Here is a 26,421-nt window from a genome sequence, read left to right as displayed (position 1 = left end):
GTTTTTGTTTTTAAGATTTTATTTATTGGGGCACCTGGGTGGCTCAGTCATTAAGCATCTGCCTTTGGCTCAGGTCATGATCCCAGGGTCCTGGGTTGGAGTTCTGTATCTGGCTCCCTGCTCAGCAGGAAGCCTGCTCCTCCCTCTCCCACTCCCCCTGCTTATGTTCCCTCTCTCGCTGTGTTTCCCTCTGTCAAATAAATTAAATTAAAAAAAAGATTTTATTTATTTACTTGACAGAATGAGTGAGAGTGAGAGCACAGGCAGGGGGAGCAGCAGTGGGATAGGGAAAAGCAGACTCCCCACTGAGCAGGGAGCCTGAGGTGGGGCTCAGTTCCAAGACCCTGGAATCATGACCCAAGCCGAAGGCAGACATTTAACTGACTGAGCCACCCAGGTGCCCCAGCCAGTTCTGAACATAAAATTTCTGCTCTTCCTTTCTTCACACATTTTGCTTCTTATCTAGATCCTGTTGAGTTTGCTTACCTTGTGCTACATGATTTAAATCAAGGCCTGTCAGACATAGGGTTCTGAACAATTATTTATTGACTAGAAAGGCAACCCTATAAATAACTCCTTTTCTAATTGCCTATGGGAATTAGCATTTCTGCTTAAGAAAAAAAAAAAAATCCCAGGTGGACAAAAAGAATCCCAGTGATGGTCCTGTAGGGGGATTGTGTCTGTAAAAGATTTTGTTTGGTGGGGGGAGCCTAGACTAATAATGTCAGCTAACCATTTCACCTTGTAATGCAGACTTGACCTCCCTCTCAGTCCCTCAGTGCATGTGGGCTCTTCCTTCATTGCCAGGAGGGGTGAGGTGCCAAGGAGAGAAGAGTTTTGTCAGGTTCTGGGCGACAGCATCTTTTTTCAGTCAGTTGTGGCTTCCCTCAGGAAATGTGCTTGGAGTTCCTGCCATGTGCCATGGCCGGGGTGAGTCCCCTGGCCCTCTCAGAAGCAAGACACCCCAGAGTCTTGCCTGCGGACATGAGTCTAGAGAGGTGGACAGACCCAGAATAAGTGCTTTTGATGGAGATGGGTGTTGCAAAGAACAGGTGCAGGGGGCCACAGCACTGTGGCAAGGGTGGGGCTGGCCGAACCTCTCAGGGAGGTGGAGGAAGGCAGCCATGTTTATGTGGTCATCTCAAGGTTGACACAGTTGGCTAGGTAAAAGAGGAAGTGAGGGGCGAGCGCCTACCAGGCCGAGAGAACAGCATGTCCGAGGCCGCGAGGGGAGGGGGAGAGCACAGTTCTGCGGGGACTGAGAGAACTCCAGTTCGCTGGAGGCGTGGATGGTAAGGACGGAGTAGCCTTTGATGACGGACAGAGTCGGACAGTGAATGGAGGTTTGGGGAATACTGTGCCCCTTTCTCCTTTCCCTCATGAGTGCCGGGGGGAGGATCAGGCTGGTATTAGCTCGGTGCATCTCTCTGACCCAGTGGGCAAGCAAGCAGGCACTGGCTTTGGTGGAACTTTGTTGCTGGGATATGTCTTGTCTGTCTCTGGCTCAGAGCTCAGCCTCAGCTCTGCTGGCCTCCGACAACAGGGACCAAATCTGGCTTAGGTCCAGGGCTCATTGTGGGCATGCAGTTCGTGCTCACTCAAGTGTGTCTTCAGGTGGCCTGAGTTCTCTGAGTTTCTGTGTTCTTTTCTCTCAGAGTGGACGCGGATGAGGATGACCCAGAGGAAGAACATGTAACTAAGGTAAGACACTGCGTTGTGGGTATTCTGGGATTGGTCCTGAGTCCAGGGCTCTGTGTCTGGCCCCCTTGGCTGCTTCTCGCTCTGTCATCAACAAAGAGCTTCCAGTCTCCTGACTCTGGGGCTCCCCAGACCCAGACCTCAGTGTTGGGGTGCTCACTTGGCAGGCCCATGGACCGGTGGTGTCTGTCTGGAGGTGCTAGGGGGTGAGGGCAGGCCTGAGCAAGAGCACCCTACCCTTCGGCTCCTTCTTCTCTTGTCTGTGTTTCCGTTGGCACGGAGCGCTGGGAGGTATGTAGGGTTCAGACATCTGTCATGTTTAAGAACATTTGGTTTCGTTTGTGTGAGACTTTGGTTTTCTCTGTTAAAAGTAGATATTTTCTCCCTGTTTCTCTTCTCTTCTCGCTCTTAGTCTTGGAGGAGCATAGAGCACAGCTCAGCTCCCCTTGTCCTATGGCGAGCCTGACCCCCCAGCCTTTAGGGAGGAGTGTGTGGACAGCCCACCCCCGACATGCTCACCAGAATCTGTTCTTTCCCACTGGGGAACCATAGCTCAGGGAGGCAGCCTGTCCTGAGATGACCAAGCCCTGTGAAGTAGCCGGATTCATGGCTGAGCAGGACTGATGGGAGGAGCTCCATGTTGTGGGTGTTCTTATAAACTTCTGGAGCTGAGTTGGGGAGGTGGGGACTGCCTGGGCCCCGCGTTAGTGAGATCTGCTGTGGGACAGAGTCCCGTTGCTTTAGGTTTGTGTGTGTGTGGCCACTGTCCCCAGTCCCTCAGCCTACTCGGCCTTTCATTCCTTGATGTGCAGAGCATGGAGATCTTGTAGTCTGGTTTCGGAAATCCTCTGCTCCTCCTCGGAGCAGATTTACTCCTGCAGTCGGGCACACTCCCAGCTGGCTCAGTTTGTGCATGAGGTACAGAGGAGACCCTTTGGCAAGGACACCCGGCTCACTCTCCCTCGGCTCTCGGCAGGGACATGGAGGCATTGCATCTTGGCCTGGGTGCCATCCCGCTCCCTTTCCTGGGCCTTCATCTTCCTCTTCCAGGCATGGAAGGATGGTGTGCCCAGGCCCAGGGCATGCCGTGCCGTGGGAGGATCGGCCTCTTCTGGTTCCTGGCAGGGTGCTGGACAGGTTCCAGAGGGTTGCTGTATATCATGTCGTGACTGCTGTGGCTCTCTATTTGCCCTCTGTCTTCTAGAATCTTTGTATAAATGATGATGTGAAGACCCTGGGTTCTGCGCAGCTCATCAATGACAGCTGCGTGGAGATGCAGAGAAGCAAACACGGTAGCCCCCAGCACTGGAGCCGTGCATGGACGCTAGGGTGGTTGTGTAGCCTGGGGAAGTACTTAGAAGTGGTGGGGAGCGGGCTGGAAGTGGACCTGGGACGCGGGAGATAGTGTCTTTAGTGGCAGTGGCAGTGGAGTGGGCATCTGGGTCCTTCCTTAAGGCCGTCTCCTTGGAAAAGGCAATTTGCTTTTTGGGTCAGTGTTTAGTCCAGAACCCTGGCTCTGAGAGGATTTTATTGACTTTTTCTAAAGAACACAAACTTAAATCCCCAGATTGTGAGACCTTCCTAAACAGTAGTGGGAAGGGTCATGGAATTGGGTCTTGACATTTTAGACCCAGTGCTGGCCCCGTGGACAGTTGTAATTCCTTGTGCTTCTGCCCCCTTAGAGAGGAACAGAGCTGAGGAAGAGAAGCCCAAGAGGAGAAGGCAGGAGCACCAGGCCGCATGCTCCTTCTATGGCTACAAGCAGCTGCAGCTCCTCCGAGACCAGGTCCTGGTGGGGGTGAAAGACACTGAGCAGTTGGTGGCACTGGGGAAGGAGACTCAGGCCTGTCCCTATTACGGGAGCCTGTTTGCCATTCCAGCAGCCCAGGTAAAGACCTTGGAGGGTTGGACAGTAACTCCTGGCTCCTTCTGTGGCCTCTGTGACAAGGGATTTCCTCATTGCTCTTAATTTGGCAGGATGTTCCTGGCTGTGGGTGGATGACCACACAGCACCCAAGTGACCTGTCACCCCCTCTGTGCCAGTGTATGGGAGTGGGGGTGTCCTGTGGCTCTGGGTTGCAGGAACAGATGGCCTTACTGGGGACAACAGATAAGACCTGGGAAGGGTGTGCAGTCCTAAAGAAAGCAGAGTCTGGGGGCACAGAGCAGCAGGAAGTTGAGAAGATACAGTCAGGGCACTGCAAAACAGAAATGTGTTTCCAAACGGCCTTTCAGATCAACTGTCCTGACGTAGGCACCTGCCTGTCGGTGTGGGAGAAGGCTGTCTTCTTTCGACTCGCCATGTTGAGGCTCATCTTTATACTGCCCATTTGGATGGGCATTTGGATCTGCTCATTTGACAGATCCAAAATACTGTTATTTGGTATGGTTTTACTGTTTTCTTGCCACTGTTTAATTTGAGTGACTTTTGGAAATAGAGTTTCATTTTTGGAGAATTCCATACAAGCAGGAGAAGATTAGGTAGCTTTTCAGAGATACAGGGAACAATGTTAGTAATGATTTTACAGCAGCTAAATGCTTGTTAGTATACTACTCTGAAATGTGTTACATGGGTGCTCAGAGGGAAATTCTAGAACCTTCCCAGCCCCCACCATTGTTGCATGCTTTCCTGGGGTCTGTCTGCTGTGTCACAAGATCAGAGCCATAGATACGGTGTGCAAATATAAGGTGCCCTGAGATTTTCATGATCTTGACTTTTTGAGAGACACCTGTCACCTCATTTTTGCTTTGTAGTATCCCACAGAAAAAGCAAAGACAGGTATTATCCATATGTACACATGAGGACACAGGCCCAGCAACGCTAAGCAATTTACCTGTTTTCTCACAGGAGGTGGGTAATGGTGCCAGATGAAAGCTGGGCCTTAAGTTACCAGTTTTCTAGAGTTTCACTTTATCAATATTCTTTTAACTGGGAAATCGGTCTCATGAGTAGCACCAAAAAATTTACAGAGTTTTTATTTTTGTTGCCCCGACCTCTGGCCCTTGGCCCTCATTTGAGATAGAGTTTATTAAGTCCATTTTGCCCATGAAGAAACTGGGACTCAGAAAGTTTAAGTGACTTTCCCAAGTCAGGCAGCTAAGAACTCACAGCCCTGGGACCAGAGCACAGGGCTACCTTCTAGTGCACCAGGGGTGTTCACTGTGTTTTGAGGAACCTCGGGTGCCTCAGGGGTATGAATAAGGCTGGGCAAGGGTTCCACACTCCTCTCTGCTCCCCCTCTCCCCACTCCCACTCTTTGTTCAGTCAGAATCAGACTGGCTAAAACCATTTGCATCAGACACTTAAGAGTAGGCGGGGAACACTTGCCAAAGCAAGGAGTACCCCCCCGCCACCCCCGACCTCCCCCAGCACTGCTCAGGCATCCACCTCTCCCCCCAGCTCGTGGTGCTGCCCTACCAGATGCTGCTGCACGTGGCCACCCGCCAGGCTGTGGGCATCTGGCTACAGGGCCAGGTGGTGCTCATCGACGAGGCGCACAACCTGATCGCCACCATCATGGGCATCCACAGTGCAGAGGTCAGCGGTTCCCAGGTGGGTCGGCCTCTCCCATCTTGGGCCAGGGCCTGCCATGGGAAAGAGGGATGTGGAGGGACGTGGATCATTTCTCTAAGCCCTGGAATTGGTCTGGAGGTGGCTTGGGAGAGGGTGCCTTGAGTCGGGGCAGTGGACTTGTCCGGGGCTAACTGGCTTTCCAGCAGATAGTAGAACTATGGGGACCCAGCTGAGGGGAAGTAGCTCATGTCCTTGCTCTTCACTGTCCTAGGTCAGTCATCCTGAGTCCCAGGTGCTAGTATCCTGTTCTCTGTAAGCCAGGATGATAGGGCGAAGGAAGCAGGGGACCTCACGTAGTTCGGCATTGTTAGCCTCGCTTTGAGGGATGCTCAGGGTTTCCGAGGGCCACTGTTGATTACCTCTTCTCTGCCATGGCCCGTGTGCAGTATCATGAATTTTCACACTGCCTCTGCTTGGGCTGGTATTCCTAGTTAACACTGAGAACTCTGAGATTCGGGGGGCTTTACGCAGTGTGCCGAAAATCACACCCCTCAAGAGTGTGGAGCTGGGACTTGACCACTGGTTTCTGATCCTGAAGCTCACATGGTATTCCCACCCCCCCTTTTTTTATTATTATTTTATTAGCACATGGGCTTGAGGGGGGGGGGATGGGGTAGGAGGAGCAGAGGGAGTGGGAGAAGCAGGGAGTGGGGAGCCTGATGCTGGGCTCAATCCCAGGACCCTGAGATTGTGACCTGAGTGAAGTTAAACACTTAACTGAGTGAGTCACCCATGTGCCTCCCATCACTTCTACTGACCTTAGGCCAGGGCTGACCTTAGGCCAGAGTGTAATGGCTACCTCGAACCACTTCTCTGCTTAGTCGAAAGTACATCTTTGCCCAACATAGTAAAAACTAACAGGGAGATTCATTACCTGAAAGAGTTAGTCAGCCTCTTGCTGTTTTCACTGACCTAAAGTGACCTTCCTTGACCTCTCAGCTCCCAGCAGCCTCAAGGCCTTTGGTCTCTACCCAGGCCCACTGCCTTTACTGCTTCCCAGGTTGCATGGCTGGCATTTTCTAGACATAATCTAAGATAGAACCTGGCCTGCCCTCACGCCCATTCTCTGTTCTCTCCAGCTCTGCCAGGCCCATTCCCAGTTGCTCCAGTATATGGAACGATATGGGTAAGACACTGCCTCCTGAGGGGAAGGGAAAGTCCTGCTTAGTCTCAGAGAAAGCACTGGGGTCTGCACCTCTGGTCTGGGCCCAGCGCCAGGGAGACCCGCATACTGTTCCCCTCCTGTTCACGATGGTGTGTATCCCACACAGGCCGAGGATGCTCAGGATGCCACAGCTGGCTACAAAGGCCTGGGGCCATGGCGAGCCTTGTATTTGTCGCTCGTGGCCTGCTTTGGAAGACACTAGACAGAAAGGCCTGAGTTTGAGGCACTTGGAAGGGAAGTTGCTTGTGGAGTACTACCACTTGATGTCCATTGGTGTCTCCTCAGGAAGCGTCTGAAGGCCAAGAACTTGATGTATATCAAACAGATCCTGTACTGTCGGAGAAGTTTGTGACTGTGTTGGGTGGTAAGGAGCACCGTGCCCTCCCTGACCCCTGGCCAGCTAAGTTTGTGTGGTCCGTTCCCTGGATGCCAGTCAGGACACCTGTGTTTTTTGCGTCCCCAAGAATTATCTTAGCCATTGGTGGAGAAGATTCTTCTCTCTTACAGCTTATTTGAATTGTCTAGCCTTAGATCTTTTTTTAGATTCCTAGTTTATTTCCCCCTGTTCTGAGTCTTTTTTATTTTGCCAGACCCTACTCCCCAGGTAGTAATAACAGCATAGTATAATGGGACTGTGTGAAGTCACTTTGGAACACACCTTTGAGGAAAGCACGGAACACAGGCGAGCTCACCCTTGTGGACAGCTGAGTAAACTAGAGCTCAGAGCAGGGGTGTGAACTGTCTCTGCTTCGTGAACCTAATGGCGGGACTCTTGTGGCTCCAGGTCCATGTGGCTATCACAATTCTGTGTCACCTGCCTTTTCTTTTGTTGCATGGCTGTCCACCTGAAGGCTTACATACAAGCTGAGTTCTAGGAAGCCAGGGGACCATTTTGCTGGAGGGATTTTGCCTAGCGCCGGTGCTCTTCCCTTCCATCTCTACTTTGCCCCTGGGCAGCTCCTTGGGTCTGCCTAAAGTAGGGTGGTCACTTGGTCCCAGTCTCCGTGGAGGAGGTGTGAAAAGAATGAAACCCACAAGGCTTTGGGCTCCATGTGCAAACACGGGTCAGATTCTGAGGCTACCTTGAGCCTCCTGTCCTCTTAGCAGGTTTTTTGGGTGTTTATACATGGCAGAAAAATCTGTTCAATTACGAATGCTCTTATTTAAGGAGTCCAGTGTTCAGTGTGAGAAGCTGGGGGTTAGAGAGTCACCATCCTGACCAGCTTGAATTCTCTATTTTAGGGAACATTAAGCAAAATTCCAACACACAGAGCCTTTCACAGACAGGTAAGAGGACTGCCTTCAGAGGCCCAGAGCTGCTCTGAGCCAGTTCTGAGCTCACGTCTGGGACCTCGGTCTTCCCATCTTCCAAGGAAGGATTCCAAGGCCCTTTGTTTACCCCTAAGGGACAGAGCTGAAGACAATCAATGACTTCCTCTTTAAGAGCCAGATCGACAACATCAACCTGTTCAAGGTAGAGATTTTCATCCTTTTGTGTCCAATGTGCTTATATTTATTACTATCTGTGAACAGAACATTGTGTGAAGATGAAGGAATAAAAAGTAAATTCCTAATGTCCTCAAGCAGTCTAGAGGCCTGAGGATCTACAGCATAGGTGTTTGTAACACTTACCCCTGAAGGCATTGCATCAGCAAGAAAAAAGTAATCTCTAACCAGGGTTGAAGAGTCCTGAGACTAGGGAGAAAAGGTGCCTTTCATTGTCCCAAATAAGCACAAACAGAAATTCCCAGGTCCTTTGCCTTGTTCCGTCTTTCTTCGGGCACAGTCTCTGCCCTGGGCCTTTAGTCCGAGCAGGAGGTTAACTTCGGGAGCATGATCCTGCTGTTGGGCTGAGGTGGCTGTGAACTGCCTCCCCTCCGCCCCCTGAGGCCTTAGACTTGCGTGCAGCCTCTGGTGGGAGCTCGCTCCGGGCCTGCTGTGCAGGATCCCACCACCATCGCTCGACTCAGGGATTCTAGGTTACTGACGATACAGAGCACTTACTGCGTTTACGGCAGGGCACCAGGTTTTGTGACTCCAGGGTAGGAGGTACCATCACCGCTCAGAAGCAGAGGGACCCGAGGCTGGGAGAGGTCACATCAAGAGAGACAGGAATAGGTCACACACAAGTGAGCAGGTGGTACCTGGCGTGTTAGCCCCCCTGCCTGGACTCCAGACCCTTTGCTTTCCCTCCGGCCTTCCCATCTGTCTTCACACACCCCCAACTTCCCCGTTTCGGTCCCCGTTACTGCCATGACCCCATCAGACAGGCTGGCAATCCAGCCCTTTTTGACTCCTTTCTTCTCCCTTTGGGTCCTGCATCTAAATGGTCACCGGCTCCCAGAGCCAGAAATAGCTCTTGAACTTCTGGAGCCTTTCCATTCCCATGGCTGCCACATCAGGAGAGGCTCTTCTCCTCTTGCCTTCTCCCTGCTCTCCCTGCTCGCACTCCCTCTCCCTTCTGCTCTCTTTCCCACACTAGGGTCTAGTGGAGCTCCGCTGAAAGATGGCACCCTTTTTAGAAATCTTCAAAGGCTTCAACTCGCTGTCTTCCTTTCCAGGCTACACATAGTGTACGCACCAGACACGCCTGAACAAACCCAAGCTTTACCTCCTTCGTGCCTTTGCTCCTGTAGGTTATTTAAAACTTAATCTTTCAAGGTTCAGCTGGATTCCCTCACCTCACATCGAACCCTGTCACATTGAAGGAGATCAGGGGACCTTTCTAGAAGGTTGGAGCCATGCACACACATGTGAGGGGACTGCCTGCATGAGGCTTCCACCATGCTGTGTGGGGGCGGCAGGAGAGGCAGGACCTCAGAGGAGGGTGACCCACTTGGCCAACAAGGAGGCTGTGGGCTCCTGGGGCGGGGGAAGGGCAAGCAGGGAGTCCTGCTTCCCTGGGGTTTGGGAAGCTGGTGGTTTCTTTTTTCCAGCAAATGGTGGCCAGATACCTGCAGTAGGCTTGCTTTCATAGGTGTGGCGCTACTGTGAGAGGAACATGATCAGCAGAAAGGTGTGCCCTCCCCTTCCCGGGTCTGCATAGGGTCTGCAGCACCCCAGTGCTGCCCCCTGCCTTTCAGACGCTGGAGTCACTTTTGCTCCCTTCCTGTAGCATGGCTTGCTGGGTGGGGGTGGAGGTGCTAGAGGCCTTGTGGCAGGTGGGGGTAGAGGGCAAGTTGCAGGCTGTCTGGGGTACAGCGGAACCTCCCTCCAGCCATGGCTCCCACTGCTGCACCCTCATTCCTCCCTGTGCTCTCTTACTCCGTCCCAGCTCTTCGGCTTCACAGAAAGGTATGGCACAATCCTCACACCCTCCAGGGAGCAGCCCAGACTGGCTGGATTCCATCACTTCTGCAGACCCTGCAGCCCACACTGGCCGAGAGTGAGTTAAGGAGGCGGGAGATTGGGCTGCACGCGGGGGACAGGAACGTCCATCCCTCATGCCTGGACTCCACTCTTGCAGAGAATGGCTTTAGGCTTGCCGCAGGAGGCCCTCCCACCACCTCTGTAGTCACAGACCCTCTTCCTTCTGCTCTGTACAGCTCCTGTGAGCCCTGTGGAGGAGGGCGAGGCCAGGCTGCTATGGCCAGCTTCCCCGCTGATGCACATCGAACCCTTCCTAGCAGCCCTCACCACTGCCAACCAGGATGGCAGAGTCATCCTGAGCCGCCAAGGTAATCCCAAGGAAGAGCCGGCATGGGCCGCCAAACCAGAGCATGGAGAGACTCGTGGCGCCTCCTGGGCGAGGATCAGGAAGCAGGGTGCTGGTGACTGGTCTGCTGGCCTGTGGTGAGGGGGGTGCGAGGCACTAGGACAGTGGGGCACCTTGGGCCAGGCTGCGAGGGAGGCCATGTGGCCTGGTGGTTGTGGTTAGGTGGATTGAGGCTGGATTCCCTCACCTCCAAGCTTTGTTTCATTGTCTTTCTGAAGATCAATGTACAAGGGTAGATGATCGAGCTCTCTACCACAGGGTTGTCCTGGAGATTAAATGGGACCTCATCAAAGAGCAAAGTGGTATCCCTGGGGTTCCTGCATAGACATGACTGTAGACACGTCTGAGCTCCCTTCTGCCTCAGACTCCTGGAAGTCTTTGTTGGGCCAGCAGCCCACCCCCCCTGCCCCACAGAGCTGTCTGTCTTTTTTTTCAGGAAGTCTTTGTCAGAGTAGCCTCAAATTCTTGCTCCTGAATCCAGCTGTACACTTTGCCCAGGTGGTGAAGGAATACCGGGCTGTGGTCATTGCGGGGGGGGGGGGGGCACTGTGCAGCCGGTAAGGGAACCAGAGCCCACCTCTTGTGCCCCAGGTGTGGGATGGGACAGCTGCACTGTCAGGCCTCTTCCTGTCCAGTGGGCTCCCAAACCAGAAGGGGTCAGCTTGAGCAGGCTGAGCAGTGCCCACCAGGTGGCATTGCTATACTGTCTCGGGCCGGGGCCTTTAGCCCGGGGCCATGGGTGGGCGAGAGTGTAAGGGCACTGCTGCGCATTTGGTGCTTCTGGAGCCACAGGACCACATTTCTCCCAGAGACAGCTGTTCTGGAATCGCAGGCCCCCATCCAGTGCCCGAGTGCCGGGCCTTTCTTGGACCCACCAGGGATACCACCTTCCCTCTCTTACAGATTCACACACACACACACACACACACACACACACACACGAAAGTATTTTGCTTTCATTGTAGAAAGCAGAGACAAGCAAAAGCAGGGAAAAAAATAAGATTATAATTCCACCACCAAAAGATTTGTTTTAGTGTATATCGTGATAGTAGTCTTTGTGTGTAATTTTTACAAATACACATACATGTTTTAAAAACAAGAATCTCCATCTCTACATGCCGTTGCTACGATTTGGATTTTTCAGCCAGCAACAGAATGTCATAAACATTTTTCCTTGTCAGTAGTGTGCATTTATCCCACCACGCTCCGGCCCTTCTCTGTTACGTGAATATGTTGTATTTTGTAGAACCACTCTTCTTTTGTTAGGTATTCAGGTAATTTCCAGTTTTTCTCTGTTCTAAGCAACATGGAGGAACAGAGAACCACATCTCTGCACAGCGGTTCTGTCCCCAGGGTATGCGTGGAGCGGAACTGAGCCAGTGGAAGGCTCCTCAGTGCCCGCACACTCTGGTCCCTCTCTTCTGCCACTGGAACCACTCCTGCCACTTTGTTAGTTTTCCATTTTTCTTGTGTATAGACTCAGATTTTTGTTCACAAATTAAAATCATCTCTAGTCCTTGCTGCTTTTGATGCTCAGGTGCTTCAGGCTCGGCCCCTCAGAGCCCCCACATGCTGCCCTTGGTCCTTGACGAGGCCCTTATTGGCCTTGGGATACTTGCTTGCTTTTTGGCACGACAGAATGCAGAATGTCCCGGGCCACCTTTCTTTGCCCCAGATCTGGAATCCTTTATTTCTCCAAGTAACCTGTCTTCCTTATTTGGGGATTGGTATGTGGAAACCAGCATCCGCGTGCCGGGGGTGTTGGTCGTGCTCCTGGATTGTGACTGCTTTTAGACCTTCTGTAGACAGACTGAGGAAGATGGCTTTAAAAAATCATGAGTGTTTCTAAATGAAAATCCATGAATTTGTTTGACCTTACACTGTATATCTTTTTTCTTGAGCTGAACATTTGGTTTCTTACTACGTTTGTTCTATCTTATTACTTGCTTGCACTCTCCCACAGGAGACCTCAAATACTTTCTTTTACTACCGATATTCTAACAGTAAACTAGTGATTGAAATTTAATTTCTTTGCGTTTATTTTTGCTCTGAGAGTGTATCCTACTAAGGATGTCTGCTCACTAAGGATCTGAAGTCACTGGAATTCAGGCTCCTTGTGTGCTTCTGTTGTGACTGTGACAAACAGGTCATCTTTACTGCCGTCTGTTTTTAGTTTTAGCGTTTTCTTTTTAATTTTTTTTTTGACTTAATATGTTTTTAAAATATGTAAACACTTATATGGTTCAGAAGTCGAAACTGTCTGGAAGGTGCCTTCAGAAAGTCCCACTTTTGCCCCTTTGCAGGCTGCTGTCTGTGCCCAGAGGCAGTCACTTTTACGACTGTGGGTGTGCCCTTGCCTGCTTTTATTGCATTTCTCTGCAGAACTGAGCAAATACATGTACTCATGTCTGTCCTCTCCCTGTTCTTCCGTCAGTGTTCCATCACTGTTCCGTCAGCTGCGGCGTCAGTGTTGTGGCACACATGCCGTTCTAGGGCCGCTTCAGGTGTGTGTCCTGCCTGCCGGGGGGTGCTCTACCCTGCAAGGGTGTGGTGAGCACGTGCACTGGGCCCTCCCGAAGGGCCTTTGTGCGCTCAGAGATCACATGCAGGAGTATCCCTGCGCAGGTGTTGGCTTGCGGAGCTGTACCTTCAGGGGGCACCCCTAGGTGGGGGGGCACTGCCAGGCTAAAAAGTAAAAATACATCCAGCTTACAAAATACTGTCCAGTTCCCCTCCAGCTGGAGTTGTTCTGTCTCCCCACACGTGTGTTTCTCCACGGAGGGGTCACGCCTTAGGATTCTTGCCAATTCAGTAGGTGAAAATCCCGGAGTGCTTTAAAATTACAAACGCATATGTCTGCCCCACCCCTCCATCCCCCCAAGAGGTCCTTCTCTGGTAGTTGAGGCTGGGACCTGGACGTGTGCATTTTGTCTTGAATTCCCACAGGTGCTCTCGGTTGCCTAGTCAGGGGTGAGAAGCACTGTGCCCAGCTCACCAGATTACCCGTGCTGTTCCCACAGGCTCACTGAGACTATACAACACTGGGTTATTGTTATTTATTTATTTATTTATTTTTGCCCATTGATTATCTGTCTTACCTTTTACCTCTTTTTTCCTGTTCTTATGTACATACTGTGCCAGGCCAGACTTTCGTCTTCCCCAAAGTGTGGCTCTCTCTCTCCTCCTCCCTGCCAGGGCCCCCTGCCTGCTCAGGCCTGCAGTCCATGGCCCTCTCCGGGATCGCAGAGCCCTGCTGTTGTGGTCTGCAGGTGTCTGACTTGTGGGAGCAGCTGCTGGCCTGTGCTGGGGTGGAAGCTGAGCGAGTGGTGGAGTTTTCCTGTGGTGAGAATCCCTGTCCAGGGTGGAATGGGCCACGTGTCACTCTCTGGCCCCTTGTCGTCACGGTTTGACCCTGTGCTCTCATCAGGCCCCAGGGGCTGAGGAGCCTGTGAGATGGGAGCTCAGTCCTTTGCCAGCTCTCGCGTGGGCTCACGTCTCTCTGCTCCCGCACGGTGGCCTCTACCCCTGTGGGGAGGTCTGAGTACCACCCACTTGTGCTGCGGGAGCAGGCGCGTGGGTGAGTGTGGGAGCTGCTCTTCCTGGCATGGAGACAGGGATGGTGAACGTGCTTCCCAGGCCCTGCCTTCCGGACTCGTCAGCCCCTCATTTTCAGCCCCTCCCTGGGGTCTCTGCAGGTCATGTGATCCCACCAGACAATATCTTGCCCCTGGTCATCTGCAGCGGCCCCTCCAGCCAGCAGCTGGAGTTCACATACCAGAAGAGAGAGCTGCCGCAGATGGTTAGTACCAGCCGGCTCACCTTACCACCACCTTCGCCAGGGCAGGAGAGAGGTTTCTGGGGTGCTGGGCACCCTGGCCTGCGCTTTTAGTGTTCAGGTGTTAGGGAGATCAGTGCTGGGGTCTTCCACACAGAGGCGGCCCAGGCTGGATAGTGTCCCCTCTGCATGCTCCTTGGGAGGTCTGAGCTCCCCGCCTCCCCTCACCGCTTTGACCATTAAATAATGTTTTCTTAGAACCTTGGGCCATTCCTTCAGGATGAACCTGAGGACAATCTGCTTGTTTCCTTTGGTTCTCTTGCCATTTGGTTTTATCGCTCCCTGCCCCAGGCAGGAACATGGGGCTTGGGGCATGTCATGAGAGGCACACATGGGGTTTTCAGTGTCCGATTTGTTGTAGTGGAGCTTGTCCCCAGTGGCCCGTAGGCATTGGGAGTTGAGCAGGGAGGCTTTGGTGCATGTCAACCTGTTTTAGCTCCAGTGCGCTAGCATCGTGATGTGTGTGGGAGGGGGGTGGGGGAGAGGGCGCTTCTGGCCACAGGTCTCCCCCATGACTACAGTCACGCTTGGATCCCTGTATGTGGTTTTGAGTCTCAAAGTCAGGAAGTGCTGTTTGGCCTCAGGAATGACTCCAGGGAGGGCTGTCTGTTTTCCTTCCTTAGATGGAGGAGACTGGTCGCATTCCCTGTAACCTGTGCACTGTGGTCCCTGGAGGGGTGGTCTGTTTCTTCCCCTCCTATGAGTACCAACACCAGGTCTATGCCCACTGGGATAAGAGTGGGCTGCTCGCCTGCCTGGCTGTCAGGAAAAAGGTGAGTGACTTCTCAGCTAGAACTCCCACTTATTAGGACAGTGGCACCCAGAGTTCCTGCTAGGATTTCTCATGCATGTCAGAGAACTGTCTGGACTTCGGCTAGCTCCTTACTTCCCCAACTTGGAACCCCTGATCACCTCTGGAGGATTTCCCTAGAACCCTTTGACTCTGGGGGCCTCTCCAGTTTCCAGTCTAGAAAACATAAAGGCCACGAGCAGACGTGGGGCCCATGCATTCTGAAACCCTTTCCTGGGAGACCTTGTTTTCCTTCAGATATTTCAGGAACCCAAGAAAGCAAACCAGGTGGAAAAGTTGCTGGCGGAGTATTCCAGGTGCATTAAGGTGAGAAGTGTAACTCCGAGGCCCTGGGTCCAGAGAACAGCTGGCAGCATTTTGGGTGGCCTTCAAGCTTTGGCTCTACAACCTGGGCTGGTATTTCCCACAGTGTTGTGGCCAGGCGGGAGGCACCGTGACAGGTCCTCTGCTCCTCTCTGTGGTTGGAGGAAAGATGAGTGAAGGTATTAACTTCTCTGACAACATTGGCCGGTAAGTTATGGGTCTCTCATCTCTGGGCTCTGCTGTGATAACCCTTCACTCCACGAATGGCCGGGTCCCTGCCTACAAGCTGATGCCAGCAAGAGTCTGCACCCCGGGCTGGCTGCTTAGGTCACTCAGCTCTGTGGGGAGGTAGCTTTGGCCCTTTAGCTCCAGGTGGAAATTAGGCAGAGCATAGTTTTGTGGGGACTCCATTCATGTGGCCTGCACTGGGTCTCTTGGCCAAGCACACCTGCTCCCGGTGTGGAGGGAGGTAGAGGCAGCAAGCACAACTTGAGGGGGGTGGCAGAGCGCTGGATGTAGCAGTTGATGACAGGAGGGTGAGGCCTGGCCCTTGGCAAACACTGGGGGCCTGACTGCCCCCGCGCCACGGCCTCGTGTTCCTTGGCCCTAGGTGTGTGGTTATGGTAGGCATGCCCTACCCAAACATCAGGTCACCAGAGCTGCAGAAGAAGATGGCCTATCTGGGCCAGACCCTGGTGAGTACCTCCAGTGTCCCGAGGCTGGGAGGAGACGGCTGGGGAGGAGGGGCTGTTGCCTCTGGGGCTGCGATACTGGCGCTGCAGTGCTGTGCCTTCCCCACTGCCCCCCGATGTGTCCCCGTGTCTCCCGTCCACTCCAGGGCATGGATGCACCCCTTTACCCTCCGGAGCCACTCTGCCATCCTCTCTGTCGCAGCTGCTGCTGGTCTCGTGCCCGTGATGCCTGCTGCTCTTTCTCCCATGCTGAGCGGTGTCATTTTCTCAGAACACTGAGCGGGGGCGGGGGGAGGCAAGAAAATGCTGACAGGTGCTGTCCTCTGCCCTCCCCAGTCCAGAGGCCCAGGTCAGCCACCACCAGGCAAGGCTTTGGTGGAGAATCTGTGTATGAAGGATGTCAACCAATCTATAGGTAGGCCTAAGACTGTTCCTGGCTCTTGGGATGCCTGGCAGGAGAATGGGGTGACAGGAAGGAGGGAACACGATAGAAATACACTGTGGGGGAGGCTGGTTTAGCTGAGAGCCCAACCTCTGTCCCCATGTAGTCAGGGCCATCAGGCACCAGAAGGATTTTGCCAGCATAGTGCTTCTGGATCAGCGGTGTGCCCGCCCACCCATCCTGGGAAAGCTGCCAGCCTGGATCCGAGACCGTGTAGAGGTCAAAGCCACCTTTGGTCCTGCCTTTGCTGCGATGAGGAAGGTCAGTCCTGCCCTTCCCTCTCTCCGAAAGCCCCCCACCTCGTGCCTCACTGCTTCTCCCTGTCTCCCCATTTTCATCGTTAGAAGTCTGTCTCTTCCTGATGGATGGCCCACCACTGCCCAGATGCCAGCCTTTTCCTTCCAGCTGCTCACGTGAAATGTTTGCCTCATGCCTGCTTTGTGGGGATTCAGGCTAAGAAGGTGAAGCCCAGCTGGAGACCAAACCAGCCTCTTTCTGGAATCAGTGGGCTGCCCGGACTATGCACAGGTGGAAAAGCCAGTAAGAGAACATCAGGTTGGTCCTGAAGAAACAGTGGGTCCTGGCCATCCTGGGACCCATCCCAGGATAGTCTGGCTCCCTGGAATTGAACGCCCATTCACCACGGTCCAGAGTCCAGCTCTCTGCCCTGCTTTGCAGCCGGTCTTCCACTGTGGCATCTCTGTCCTCCCTTTGGTGTCCATTCTCTCCCAGGTGAGGCGGAACATGCCCTCTAGCCTTTCCCTTTTCTGGCTACAATTTGTTGTTCTAGACCTTCACCTTCTTTTCAAAACCAAGAACATTCCCTATTTCCAGCCCCAGGTCCCTGGAGTCCATAGGGCTCCTTCTGCCCAGGGCCCACTGACCACCTCAATCCTGCCACCTTTCTCGGTGTTACGAAGAATGGGGAAGAGCCATGCGCTGACTCCCCCACCTGCTGGTCTCTCTCTTCCCCAACCAGTGCTGGCCCCTACCCTGTCCCACCGCATGTCTAGCTCCCTTGGCCTGGCTCCACGTCCTCCTCCCATGTCAGTGGCACCTCCTTTCCACTCAGCCACTGGAGCAAACTCTAAGACACCTCCTCCCCTGACTTCAGCCATTATGCCAAGGGGCATTAGGCTCCCAGCAGGACTATTTTTAGAGACCCCGTGTCTGTCACACAGACCTTTTTCCCTGTGTGAAAATCTCCTTCCCTCCATCTGCAACAGCCAGCCCTGTTGACAGCACCTCTCTGCTGTCCCTGACCCAGAGGAAGGGCCCTCAGTTCACCCAGTGCTCTGCCCCCACCCGCCGCCTGAGCCCAGGGGGAGAGGGAGGACAGGTGCCGGCTCGGAGGAGACGCTTGCCCCCTGCACAGCCAGGGTCCTTAAGTAAAAGCGCGCTTTTGCTTTATGCTTGGTTCCCGCGTGACACTGCTTTATTGATGCACGTACTCACTTCAGTCTGGCTGGAGGAGAGCACAAGGGCTCCCCGCCCCCAGCCACTTGGCCTCAGAAGTGGCTACCTCACTCCTTGAAGAAGGTCCAGGTGCAGGTCTGGGACAGTCCTCCATGGTCCCCGTTCCTCCATGGGCAGCAGGGGTCGAGAGACCCACAGGCCAGGCATCTCATCCTGGTTGTGTCCATGTGAGGGTGAGACCTCAATCTGGGTCTCGGTGGGGAAGGAGTGAGCCTCTAGGATTCCTAGTCGTCCTCATCCTCTTCTCCAGGTGGCTGCTGTGGGGGAGGCAGAGGTGGGATGGAGGCTGCCATTCGGGCAAAGGCTCCTCCTGGCCCCTCGCTGGCCTGTCGCAGGTCCTTTCCCAGAGATACCTGGGAGGGCAGAGGTGGAGGTCGAGGGGGTTAGTTTGGGACACCGGTTCACCCAGCCACTGGAGACTTAAAAAACGGAAGAAAAAAGCAGAAAGTGCAGGATACAGAACATCCTGAGATTCGCAGCCCGGGGAAGGCAGCCAGGCTCCGTGTCCTACCTTTACGCCGCATGACCAGCTTGTTAAAGAGATCCGACATCAGGTCCCCACCTTGGCTGGTGGCTCTCACCGTAGCAGGAAGAAGTCCCAGGTCAAGAAGGATGAGGGGACCAAGGAAAAATCTGCCCCTGGGGTGATCTTCTCAGGGCTGGTCCTCTTTTCTGCTCACTCTCCATACCTGCCAGCCCCGCCCCCCAGCCACAGCATCACTGCCAGGTCCCAGAGCTGCAGGCAGTCACTGGAGCCAGCACCGGGGCACTATTAAACTGGCAGAGCTTCCCTGTGAGACAAAGTGGGCAAGGAGGAGGGGCCCCACTGTACGGGCAAGGAAACTGGCCCAGAGAGGTTGTTGGGCAGTTTGCCTGAAGTCACAGCACAAATCTCAGAAATCTAGGTAGAACTCAGGCTCGGGACTCTGAAGGCACTGTGCCTTTGGCCCTGGGTGTTCTTTTCTTTTAAAATTTTATTTATGTGACAGCCAGAGAGCACAAGCAGAGGGAATGGCAGAGGGAGAGGGAAAAGCAAGCTCTGCACTAGGCAGAGAGCCTGATGCGGGGCTTGATTCCAGCATCCTGGATCATGACCTGAGCAGAAGGCAGACACTTAACCATGTGAACCCCCCAGGTGCCCCAGGGCCTGAATGTTCTGTTCGTGCTACACTCAGGATGCAGGGCACGCAGCCTGCGGCCTCGAGAGGCTTGGAGAAGCAGGACTGCGCTAACCCTCCAGGTCCGCAGTCCCTACAGCAGCTCGGTTCCCCAACCATGTCCTAAGATAGCTCCTGGCAGAATCTGAGCTGGGGGAGGCTTTGTCTCCTGAGTTTAGAGAGGAAGGTTCTAAGCAGGCTACAAAACCAGGAAGGAACCCACAGCTTAGGCAGGAAGGGTGGGAATGTTAGGGATGGCTGCCCAGGGCTTCCCACAGACTGCCTGGGGAAACATGGGGCGGGTGGGCTGGGTGCTGCCCCTCTGACCTCTTGGGAGTCTGGTGGCGGCTACGAGAGAAGGTGGCCCTTTCCTGAGAGCCCCCCTACCGGAGCGGGCTGAGGATCCTCTCACCTTGCTCCTGCTCCTTCTGTTTCTTCTTCTCCAGCTTGCGCTCCTTGACGCTGCGGAGCTTGGCCTTGCCGATGCCCCCAGCCTGGTGGACGGACTCCAGCAGAGTGGCCCGGCCACTGGAGGGGTCCACCACTTCCTTGGGAGCTCCCTGGACTGCAGCTTGGGGGTGGGGGCAGGGTGTGAAAAAGAGGGCTGCTCAGGCAGGCCATGCTGCAGGACAGCCTTGCCCAGCCTGAGGTTCTGGGGGTCCAGGGGCTTCCCCTTGAGCCTGGCTGTGGGTCTTTCCTTTTGAAAGAGGAAGCCAGTGAGTGAGTCTGAGCCCTGGGAGACCGTGTGCAGCCTGGATGCTGTTTGCACCTGCCTGAGCTCAGCCAGTCCTATGTCCAGGCACCCCTGGTCCCTCTCCTAATGCCACCTAGTTTAGGTGGGAATCTACTGATGGAGACTGTCTGAACTTGACACATGAGCCAACATGGGGGCTGGAGATAGGCGGGGAGATGTCCTGCTAAAACTGAAATCCTGCCATTTATGGATATGAGTACTTCGTTGCTGAAGCCTTCTACTGTTTCCAGTAGCTGCCCCTCTCCCACTGGTGTAATTGGAAATGGGGGACAACGGCTCTACCTATCCACGTCCAGGCTCCCTCCACTCTGGAGATAAGAATTCTGGGGGGATACAGAGTTTGAAAGCCACGATTTCATGAACCCAGGGGAACAAGATTTTGAAAACAGCTATTCTGAAGGTCTAGAATTTATGGTCCTATAAACCTACAGGAAACCCTCCCGGGATCCAGAAATTAGAGGCATCCTCAAAGAGCACACGCCCCCTCGCCCTGACCCTCCACATACCCCAGTGCTGCTCTTACCTAAAGGAGACATGCCACCACTGCTGTCCTCCCTGGCACCTTGGACCGGGGAGGCCATGGGCTGGGGCAGGGGTGGAGGAGCGTTGACCAGCACAACTGGAGCTGGGGAAGGCGGGGTGGTGGTGACGGTAGGGGGGGTGCTCTTAGCACCCCATCTACTGGGTCTGAAAGAGAAGTGTGGGAAAGTGTGAGGTGCCCAGGAATGCAAGTGGCCAAGTAAGTGGGTTCTTGCCCAACTGCTGCTCTCTGCTCACCCGGCTTGAAAGTCTCGGCCACCTCTGTGTGGAAGGTGGGCAGCTCTGGAATGGTGCCCGGGGCAGAGGGGGCGATGCTGGGGCCCAGGTCAGCGCTGTACATGAGGTCACCGGCGATGCCTGGCAGGTCGGGCAGGTAGGACAGCACGGCACGTCGATCTCAGGCACTTGGCCCAGGTCAGGCACATAGAAGTAGTTCTCTGGAACCTGCAGGATTAGGCGGGGGCATGAGCGGGGGCTGAAGGGGGCTTGGGCCCTGCAGTTAGACCCTGGGGCAGTCAGCCGGGCCTAGTGCATACCCATGGACAGCAGGGTGGGAGCAGAGGCTCAACAGACCGCTTACCTAGAGGACGCCGCCAGGCTTTCCTGTCCCCCCTCCCCGGCGGGCAGCATGGGCTCTACCTGCTGCTCCAGCTGCTCCCTCTTGCTGATGGACAAAGGGGAATCGAACAGCTTCTCCTCGGTCTCTGTCCCCAACATCATGTGGGTCTTTGTTACAGCACCAGCCAGGGGGTCCAGAAAGACATACTTTTTGTACCTACAGAGGTGGAAGGGATGTCGGGCAGCCCATCATCAGCTCGAGGCCCAGGGTCCTGACACAGCTTTCCTACTTCATCCAAGCCACAGTCTATACTGTGGACGCCGACACCTCAAAAGGGCAATCAAACTGCTGGGCTCCGGGCTCCCCAGCCTGCAGACTTCTGCACCAGAGTCTGATGTACCCCCATCTGCCCTGGGACCCCCCCAAAGTCAGGCCAGCCCACAAGCCACCCTCCCAGGGCCCCGCTGTGTGCTGTACAGGTTCTCAGTAGTGTTGAACAGCAGCAAGGAGCTGACGGAGCTGATGTTGCTGGGAAGGCCCCCGAGCCCCTCCTTGGCCTCATCCTCGGGCTCAGGCTTGGTGTTCACACACACAGGGAAGTATTTCAGCTTCTCCAAGCAGGGGCAGTAGCACAAGGATGGTGGGCTTCAGGACTGGGCCAAAGTGACCACCCATCCCAGTCCTAGTCCTCTTGGGGAATAGAGCACTCAGTTCCTCCCTGACACCCAGGACCACCTCTGATCACCCCCTGTAAGTGTGTGAGCCCCTCAGACCTGCAGGGTCCACTCGTCCAGGGGGCGGTGCTTGCTTGCTCTGGATCCTATGGCGGGGGCGTCTCTGCAGGCCAGGGTCCTGGGCACCCGTGAAGATGGACCCGTACTCCTGCAGGCCCTCTGGAGCTGGGTACTTGGCACCGGAGAACACCTGGGGACACAGGGGTTCCGAGATGCTCCAGAGAGTCGGAGGGTGGCAATCTGAACAGGAAAGCTTGAGGTGTGGCTGGACAAGGCGGGCAGAGACCTAGGCAACTTCAGGAGCATAGGGAGAGAACAGGGCTGGGATTTCTGCGACTGCCTGCCAGCCACGGGGACTCAGGGTCACATGGTCTACCTTGATTGCCTTCTTGCTGCCCTTGATCTTCTCAATCTTGGCCTGGGCCAAGGAGACCCTCTCCCCAGTGGCCTGCAGCTGTCTCCGGCTGAGCTCTACATGCTGAGAAATTCTGCCATGGGGGGGGGGCAAAACTCAGCGGCTGAGGGCTGCTCCCCAAGCCCCTGCAGTCTCCTGCACCCCTGCTTCTATCTGCAGACTGCAAAGCCAAGGCCTTCCACAGGGGCCCTTAAACCTGCTTGTCACGGCTGACCTTTAACTGTCCTGGTGACCTCCGCATAGATCTCTACTCTGAAGGGTCTAAATGAACTCTACTGAGTTCTTGGAGCTCTGGGTACAAATGGGCAATCACCTTGGCCTCAGGGTGGTGCCTAGACTTGCCATCTGTCAGGGACAGGGCCCCTGCCTCCAGGAATTTACAGCCTCAAGCAGGGGCAAGCGGAGAGAAAGTAGTCATGATTCCTGTACAAAATTGCCTATTTCCAGATGAGACTCGAGCTCCCAAGGAGGAGGGAGGGTGGGCAAAGCTCGGTCTAAATCAAGTCCCAGACCCACTCACGTGGAACTGCCCTGACACACAATAAACGGCTCCTGTGGACAAAGTCCTCACCATGGTTCCCGTGTGTGGTCAGAGCTCGCTCAGAGGCTTCCACCCACCCTTCCTGGCGCATCGGGCTCCAGGGACTCCAGGGCCCTGAACAGGCCAAACATGTTCCCGTGTGGCCTCTGCGCCGATGGAGTGCCGTCCCTGCAGACAGCCCCGGGACTGGCTTCTTTGCTTCACCGAGCACACTCCTCACCGAAGACTTCCTGACCACCGCCTCTATAAATGTGCACCTGTCACTTCCCAACACCCCCTTCACAGGGAGCCACTTGACATGCACCTATCGCCTATCTGCTCTCCAAGGGGGAGATGGCGGGGCTTTGTTCCCTACTGTCTTCCCAGCACCGGCACCTGGAGAGCTCCATGAGGGACTAACACCCATGTGCCCTCAACGTAAGTGCACAGGAGCCTCACTTCCGCTGTCCCTGTTGCTGAGCTACGGCCAGGTTATTCTCCCTGCGGAGTGGACTGTGTGAACAGGGGCCAGGGTATCCTCTTCCCAGCTGCTCCCCGACCTGCACAAACACCAGTTCCTCCCCATGACCTCCACGCTGCACATTCAGAGAGGGTGCGTGTCGGCACCCACCTGGCCAGAGGGAGCATACAGGTGAGAAAGGCAGGACTGCCAGCGCCAGTTTACCGGGAAAGAGCAGAGGCCACAGCGATGGCAGGGGGGCCCCCACGGTCTCTGAGGTCAGGGAACACTAGGATTTCTTTAAAGGTCAAGGCCCTGGACCCATCTTCCTAAATCAAACCCCACTAACTCTAGAGGATTCTGGCCCCCCAGAGAACCTGCCGGATCAGCCAATTTCACACAAAGGAGGGCTTGGAAAGACAAAGGAGAAGCAAGGGAAAAGCTTGGCAGAGAAAAGGAATCTTTCCCCAGGGCTGACAGGAAAGGCAAGTGACAGCACCCAAACTTCCACACACAGAAGCTATGCAGCTCCTCTTCCCTCCGCCCCCCAAGCCCCTCTGCCTCCTCATCTAAGTCATGCGAAGCAGGAGACAGGTGATGTCTCTGGGCGGCTATTTTGGGGCCTGGCTTTTCCCAGGTGAGGGAGAGGCAGACGCCGGGACTGGGGGAGGCACTTGTCATTCTCTTCAGGCTCCACGCAGCTCCTGGCAGAGGAGGAAGGCCAGCTCGAATGCTAATTTCCCATGAGCTCATCTACCCGCACAACTGGGCACAGGCGCCCCTGGGCTGAGGGGCCTGGGCCTGAAACAGGGGAGCGGTGAGGAGGAGACACAGATACCCACATGCCTCTTTACATGAGGTTTCAAGCAGGTGGAGTAAGCTTGAGGGGGAAGATGCCAGCCGGGGTCCCTTCCCCAGGACAAAAGCCCATGAAACATGAAAAGCCCACGGGGTGTGTGGATTGCTGCAGGCTGGAGGGTGGGAGGAGCAGGGCAATAAGGCTGGGTCTGGGCCTGCCCCACCCCCACTATCCCTGACCCCTCCCTTTCCTTCATCCTGTTCCCAATCTGTCATGTCCCCTCATTACTCCCTCTGAAATGTCTCTTCTCCAACCCTCCCTGAGCTCCCCTGGACTGCAGCCTCACCCCTGCCATACCTTAACTGCAGCCAACAGTTCCTCGAAGCCCCTCCCTCCCCTCCTGGTCACTCTGAGTGCTGCCTGCTCAGCTGTCTCTAAACCCTTCTGTGGCACCCTTCTCTGCTCCAGAGCCTCCCTCCAAGGCCCAAATCAAGCACAAAGCCCTGTCCTGTTAGGGGAAGCCCCCACGGGCCCTAACCGACTCGTTCTAACAGCTCACTTGCCCCATCGCCAATCCCCCTCCCTCAGCCCCGGCACATTCCCGCAGCACTGCAGAGCACAGAAAGCAGTGAGAGGCCCTGAGAGTCCGGCTCCCAAGGGCATGCAATCAGAGGGGGGTAAGCAAGGCCCAGGGACCCAGAGAAAGCGGACTCTTCACACCCTATTCCGCAGTGCAGGAGCTGAATGTGGGCCAAGTAGCAATGTCTGCACCCCCAGAACAAAACGGCCCATTCAGGCCAGCCTCCCCTGGGGAGCGCGGGACACACCATGCTCCCGTTCAGGCCTCTGATCCATGCGCACCCATTTCTAGACCCCAGCAGAGGCCCTGCACACCCATATTCCTACCCCTGCCTAACCACAACCTAGCCCTCCTACGGCCTTCAGGAGGCCTCCCCTGACCACATAGCAGGCATGCAGGTTTCCTCTCCAGCATCCACTTCTTCCTCACTCAAGCAGGGGCCCTCATTTCCTTTGGGGAACCCGCTGCTCCACAGGCTCAGGCCCTGCACTTCAGGTGGGGCTAAAGCCGGGGAGAGTAATGCGGGTAACAGGGTCTAAGCCCATCAGTGTGTCACGGCCTCTGCCCCCGCAAGGGGCTCTGGGATAGGCATGAGAACCCAGCCAGGCCAGTGTCCTTCTTTCCTATTGGACCTGAACGTTGAGTGCAGGAGCATCTGGTGGAGCAACTGCTGGAGGCCAGGGTCTTTCTGGGAATGCGGCCAACAGAGAAACAGCAAGCTGGGATGGAATGAAAGAAAAATCCGGTACTGACGACACTGGTTAAGCCCTGCGACTCCATATCCTGATCCATGGACTGGTTACTATTTGCTTCAGCGGGTTTGGGGAGTTCTGATGCCTACTTATCGTCTCTTCTCTAGATCCCTAGAAGCTGACACGGTTCATGCTACACAGTGAAGAATTGATCCATCTCAACTTGGTGTTTCCCCCATTCTAGACTACAAGGTCCTTGGGACAGGAACCAGGTTGCACACATCGTCGGGACCCCTCAGGGTCCAGCAGTTTTGGCCCAGGGTGGGAGGTCAGTGGGGTGACCAGGCACCAGGCTCCCGAAAGGCACCCTAAGCTCCCTGGACCACGCCAAGGTTCCCAGGAGATAGACCTCCTGCCCTCTCCTCATTCCATCCCTGGGCACAGGGACATGAAACTGTCTACAGGTGCCAAATGCCAGGAAAGGAAAGGCCAGTGTGCTAAAACTCCAGTTCCCCCCGTAGAGAAAGGCAAGCCTACAATCACAATCCTGGTGAGAAAACACAAATGTTTCTGACGGGTTTTCCTTTTTGCCTCTATTTTGGTCGCTGGGCAGGGGGTATCTATCATCTGGGACTGATGGCTCTTAAAGGCCCATGTCCTCTTGCTAATGTACTCCCTGGGCATAGTTAGCACAGACATAAGCACAGAAAGGGGACATAGCACTTTCTGAAACTACTGATATAGCAAGTTCACGGAGGAGGAGCAGAAGGGCTGCTCCCGGAGGGCGCATGCTGACTGCCCAGCCCTCAATCAGGTGTGGGTGAGTGGCAGCACCCACCTGCTGAAGATGTCTCCAGAGACCTTCTGAAGGTACTGTAGGGCATCGGCCACCTGCTGGACGGCCTCCTCCTGCTGCAGGTCCGGCTGGATGAGGGGCACGGCGTAGGTCTGCGCTGCCAATGAGTGCTGGGTCCTTGTGGGAGTCATGGTGCCTGTGGGTGGGAACCAGAGCATGAGGGACCAAGTGCCAGGAGGATGGAGCCCAGCCCCCAACCTAAACACTCCCCCACCCCCCCACCCCCACCTGCAACTGGGGAGTGGGGGACAGAGCAATGGGTAGGAGGCCAGGAGCTCCCTGGAGCTGGTCCTCTGTTGATGCTTGTTGCATCAATGAGGGAGGGCCAGTGGTAATGACAACAGAGACCAGAGAGAAGCAGTCAGAAGTGCACTGCTCTGCTAGGCACCCTTTCCATCTATTATGTCATTTCTACCTCCCAAGCCTGGATGAAGAAGAAAGAAACCATGGCTGCAGAGTGAAAAAGAGGTTGGAGCAGAGGGATGGATTGAGGGGTGGGGGCCGAGAATGTCTGTGTCAACTGCCAAATGATACCCAGGTCTGGAAAAGCACAGGAAATGCAGACTCCTGGGTTCTTTTCACTCTGGCCCCAAGGAACTCAAGACCTGTTCGTGAGACAGGACAGGTAGTGGCTGGTGACTGGG

The 26,421-nt window shown here is 54.9% G+C and overlaps 1 protein-coding gene and 1 pseudogene across 2 annotated transcripts; one reads left to right on the top strand and one right to left on the bottom strand.

Moving 5' to 3' along the window:
- Positions 1-1,032: 1,032 nt before the first annotated feature.
- Positions 1,033-16,652, top strand: LOC309857494 (putative ATP-dependent DNA helicase DDX12; the record flags this gene model as incomplete). Its single annotated transcript, XM_082750168.1, is given in 26 exon segments — positions 1,033-1,052; positions 1,656-1,701; positions 2,566-2,685; positions 2,903-2,990; positions 3,381-3,586; positions 5,099-5,251; positions 6,352-6,398; positions 6,723-6,772; positions 6,775-6,801; positions 7,680-7,724; positions 7,844-7,911; positions 9,415-9,453; positions 9,712-9,790; positions 9,793-9,822; positions 9,983-10,114; positions 10,589-10,689; positions 10,692-10,709; positions 13,422-13,494; positions 13,848-13,951; positions 14,611-14,760; positions 15,036-15,104; positions 15,208-15,308; positions 15,712-15,796; positions 16,130-16,208; positions 16,342-16,496; positions 16,641-16,652. Coding segments are annotated over 26 exon segments (2,097 nt in total).
- A 2,596-nt stretch (positions 16,653-19,248) lies between these two features.
- LOC309857493 (WASH complex subunit 1-like) lies at positions 19,249-21,396 on the bottom strand (annotated as a pseudogene). The gene is made up of 6 exons (XR_014316554.1): positions 21,376-21,396; positions 21,199-21,332; positions 20,802-20,937; positions 20,405-20,606; positions 20,146-20,309; positions 19,249-19,439 (listed from the first exon to the last, which is right to left on the bottom strand). The product of XR_014316554.1 is annotated as a WASH complex subunit 1-like (transcript).
- Between the last annotated feature and the right edge of the window lie 5,025 nt (positions 21,397-26,421).

Source organism: Mustela nivalis (assembly GCF_964662115.1).
Source record: "Mustela nivalis genome assembly, contig: HAP1_SCAFFOLD_781, whole genome shotgun sequence".
Lineage (NCBI taxonomy): Eukaryota > Metazoa > Chordata > Mammalia > Carnivora > Mustelidae > Mustela > Mustela nivalis.
The sequence above is the reverse complement of the archived record's forward strand: the minus strand, read 5'-3'. Positions and strand labels throughout refer to the sequence as shown.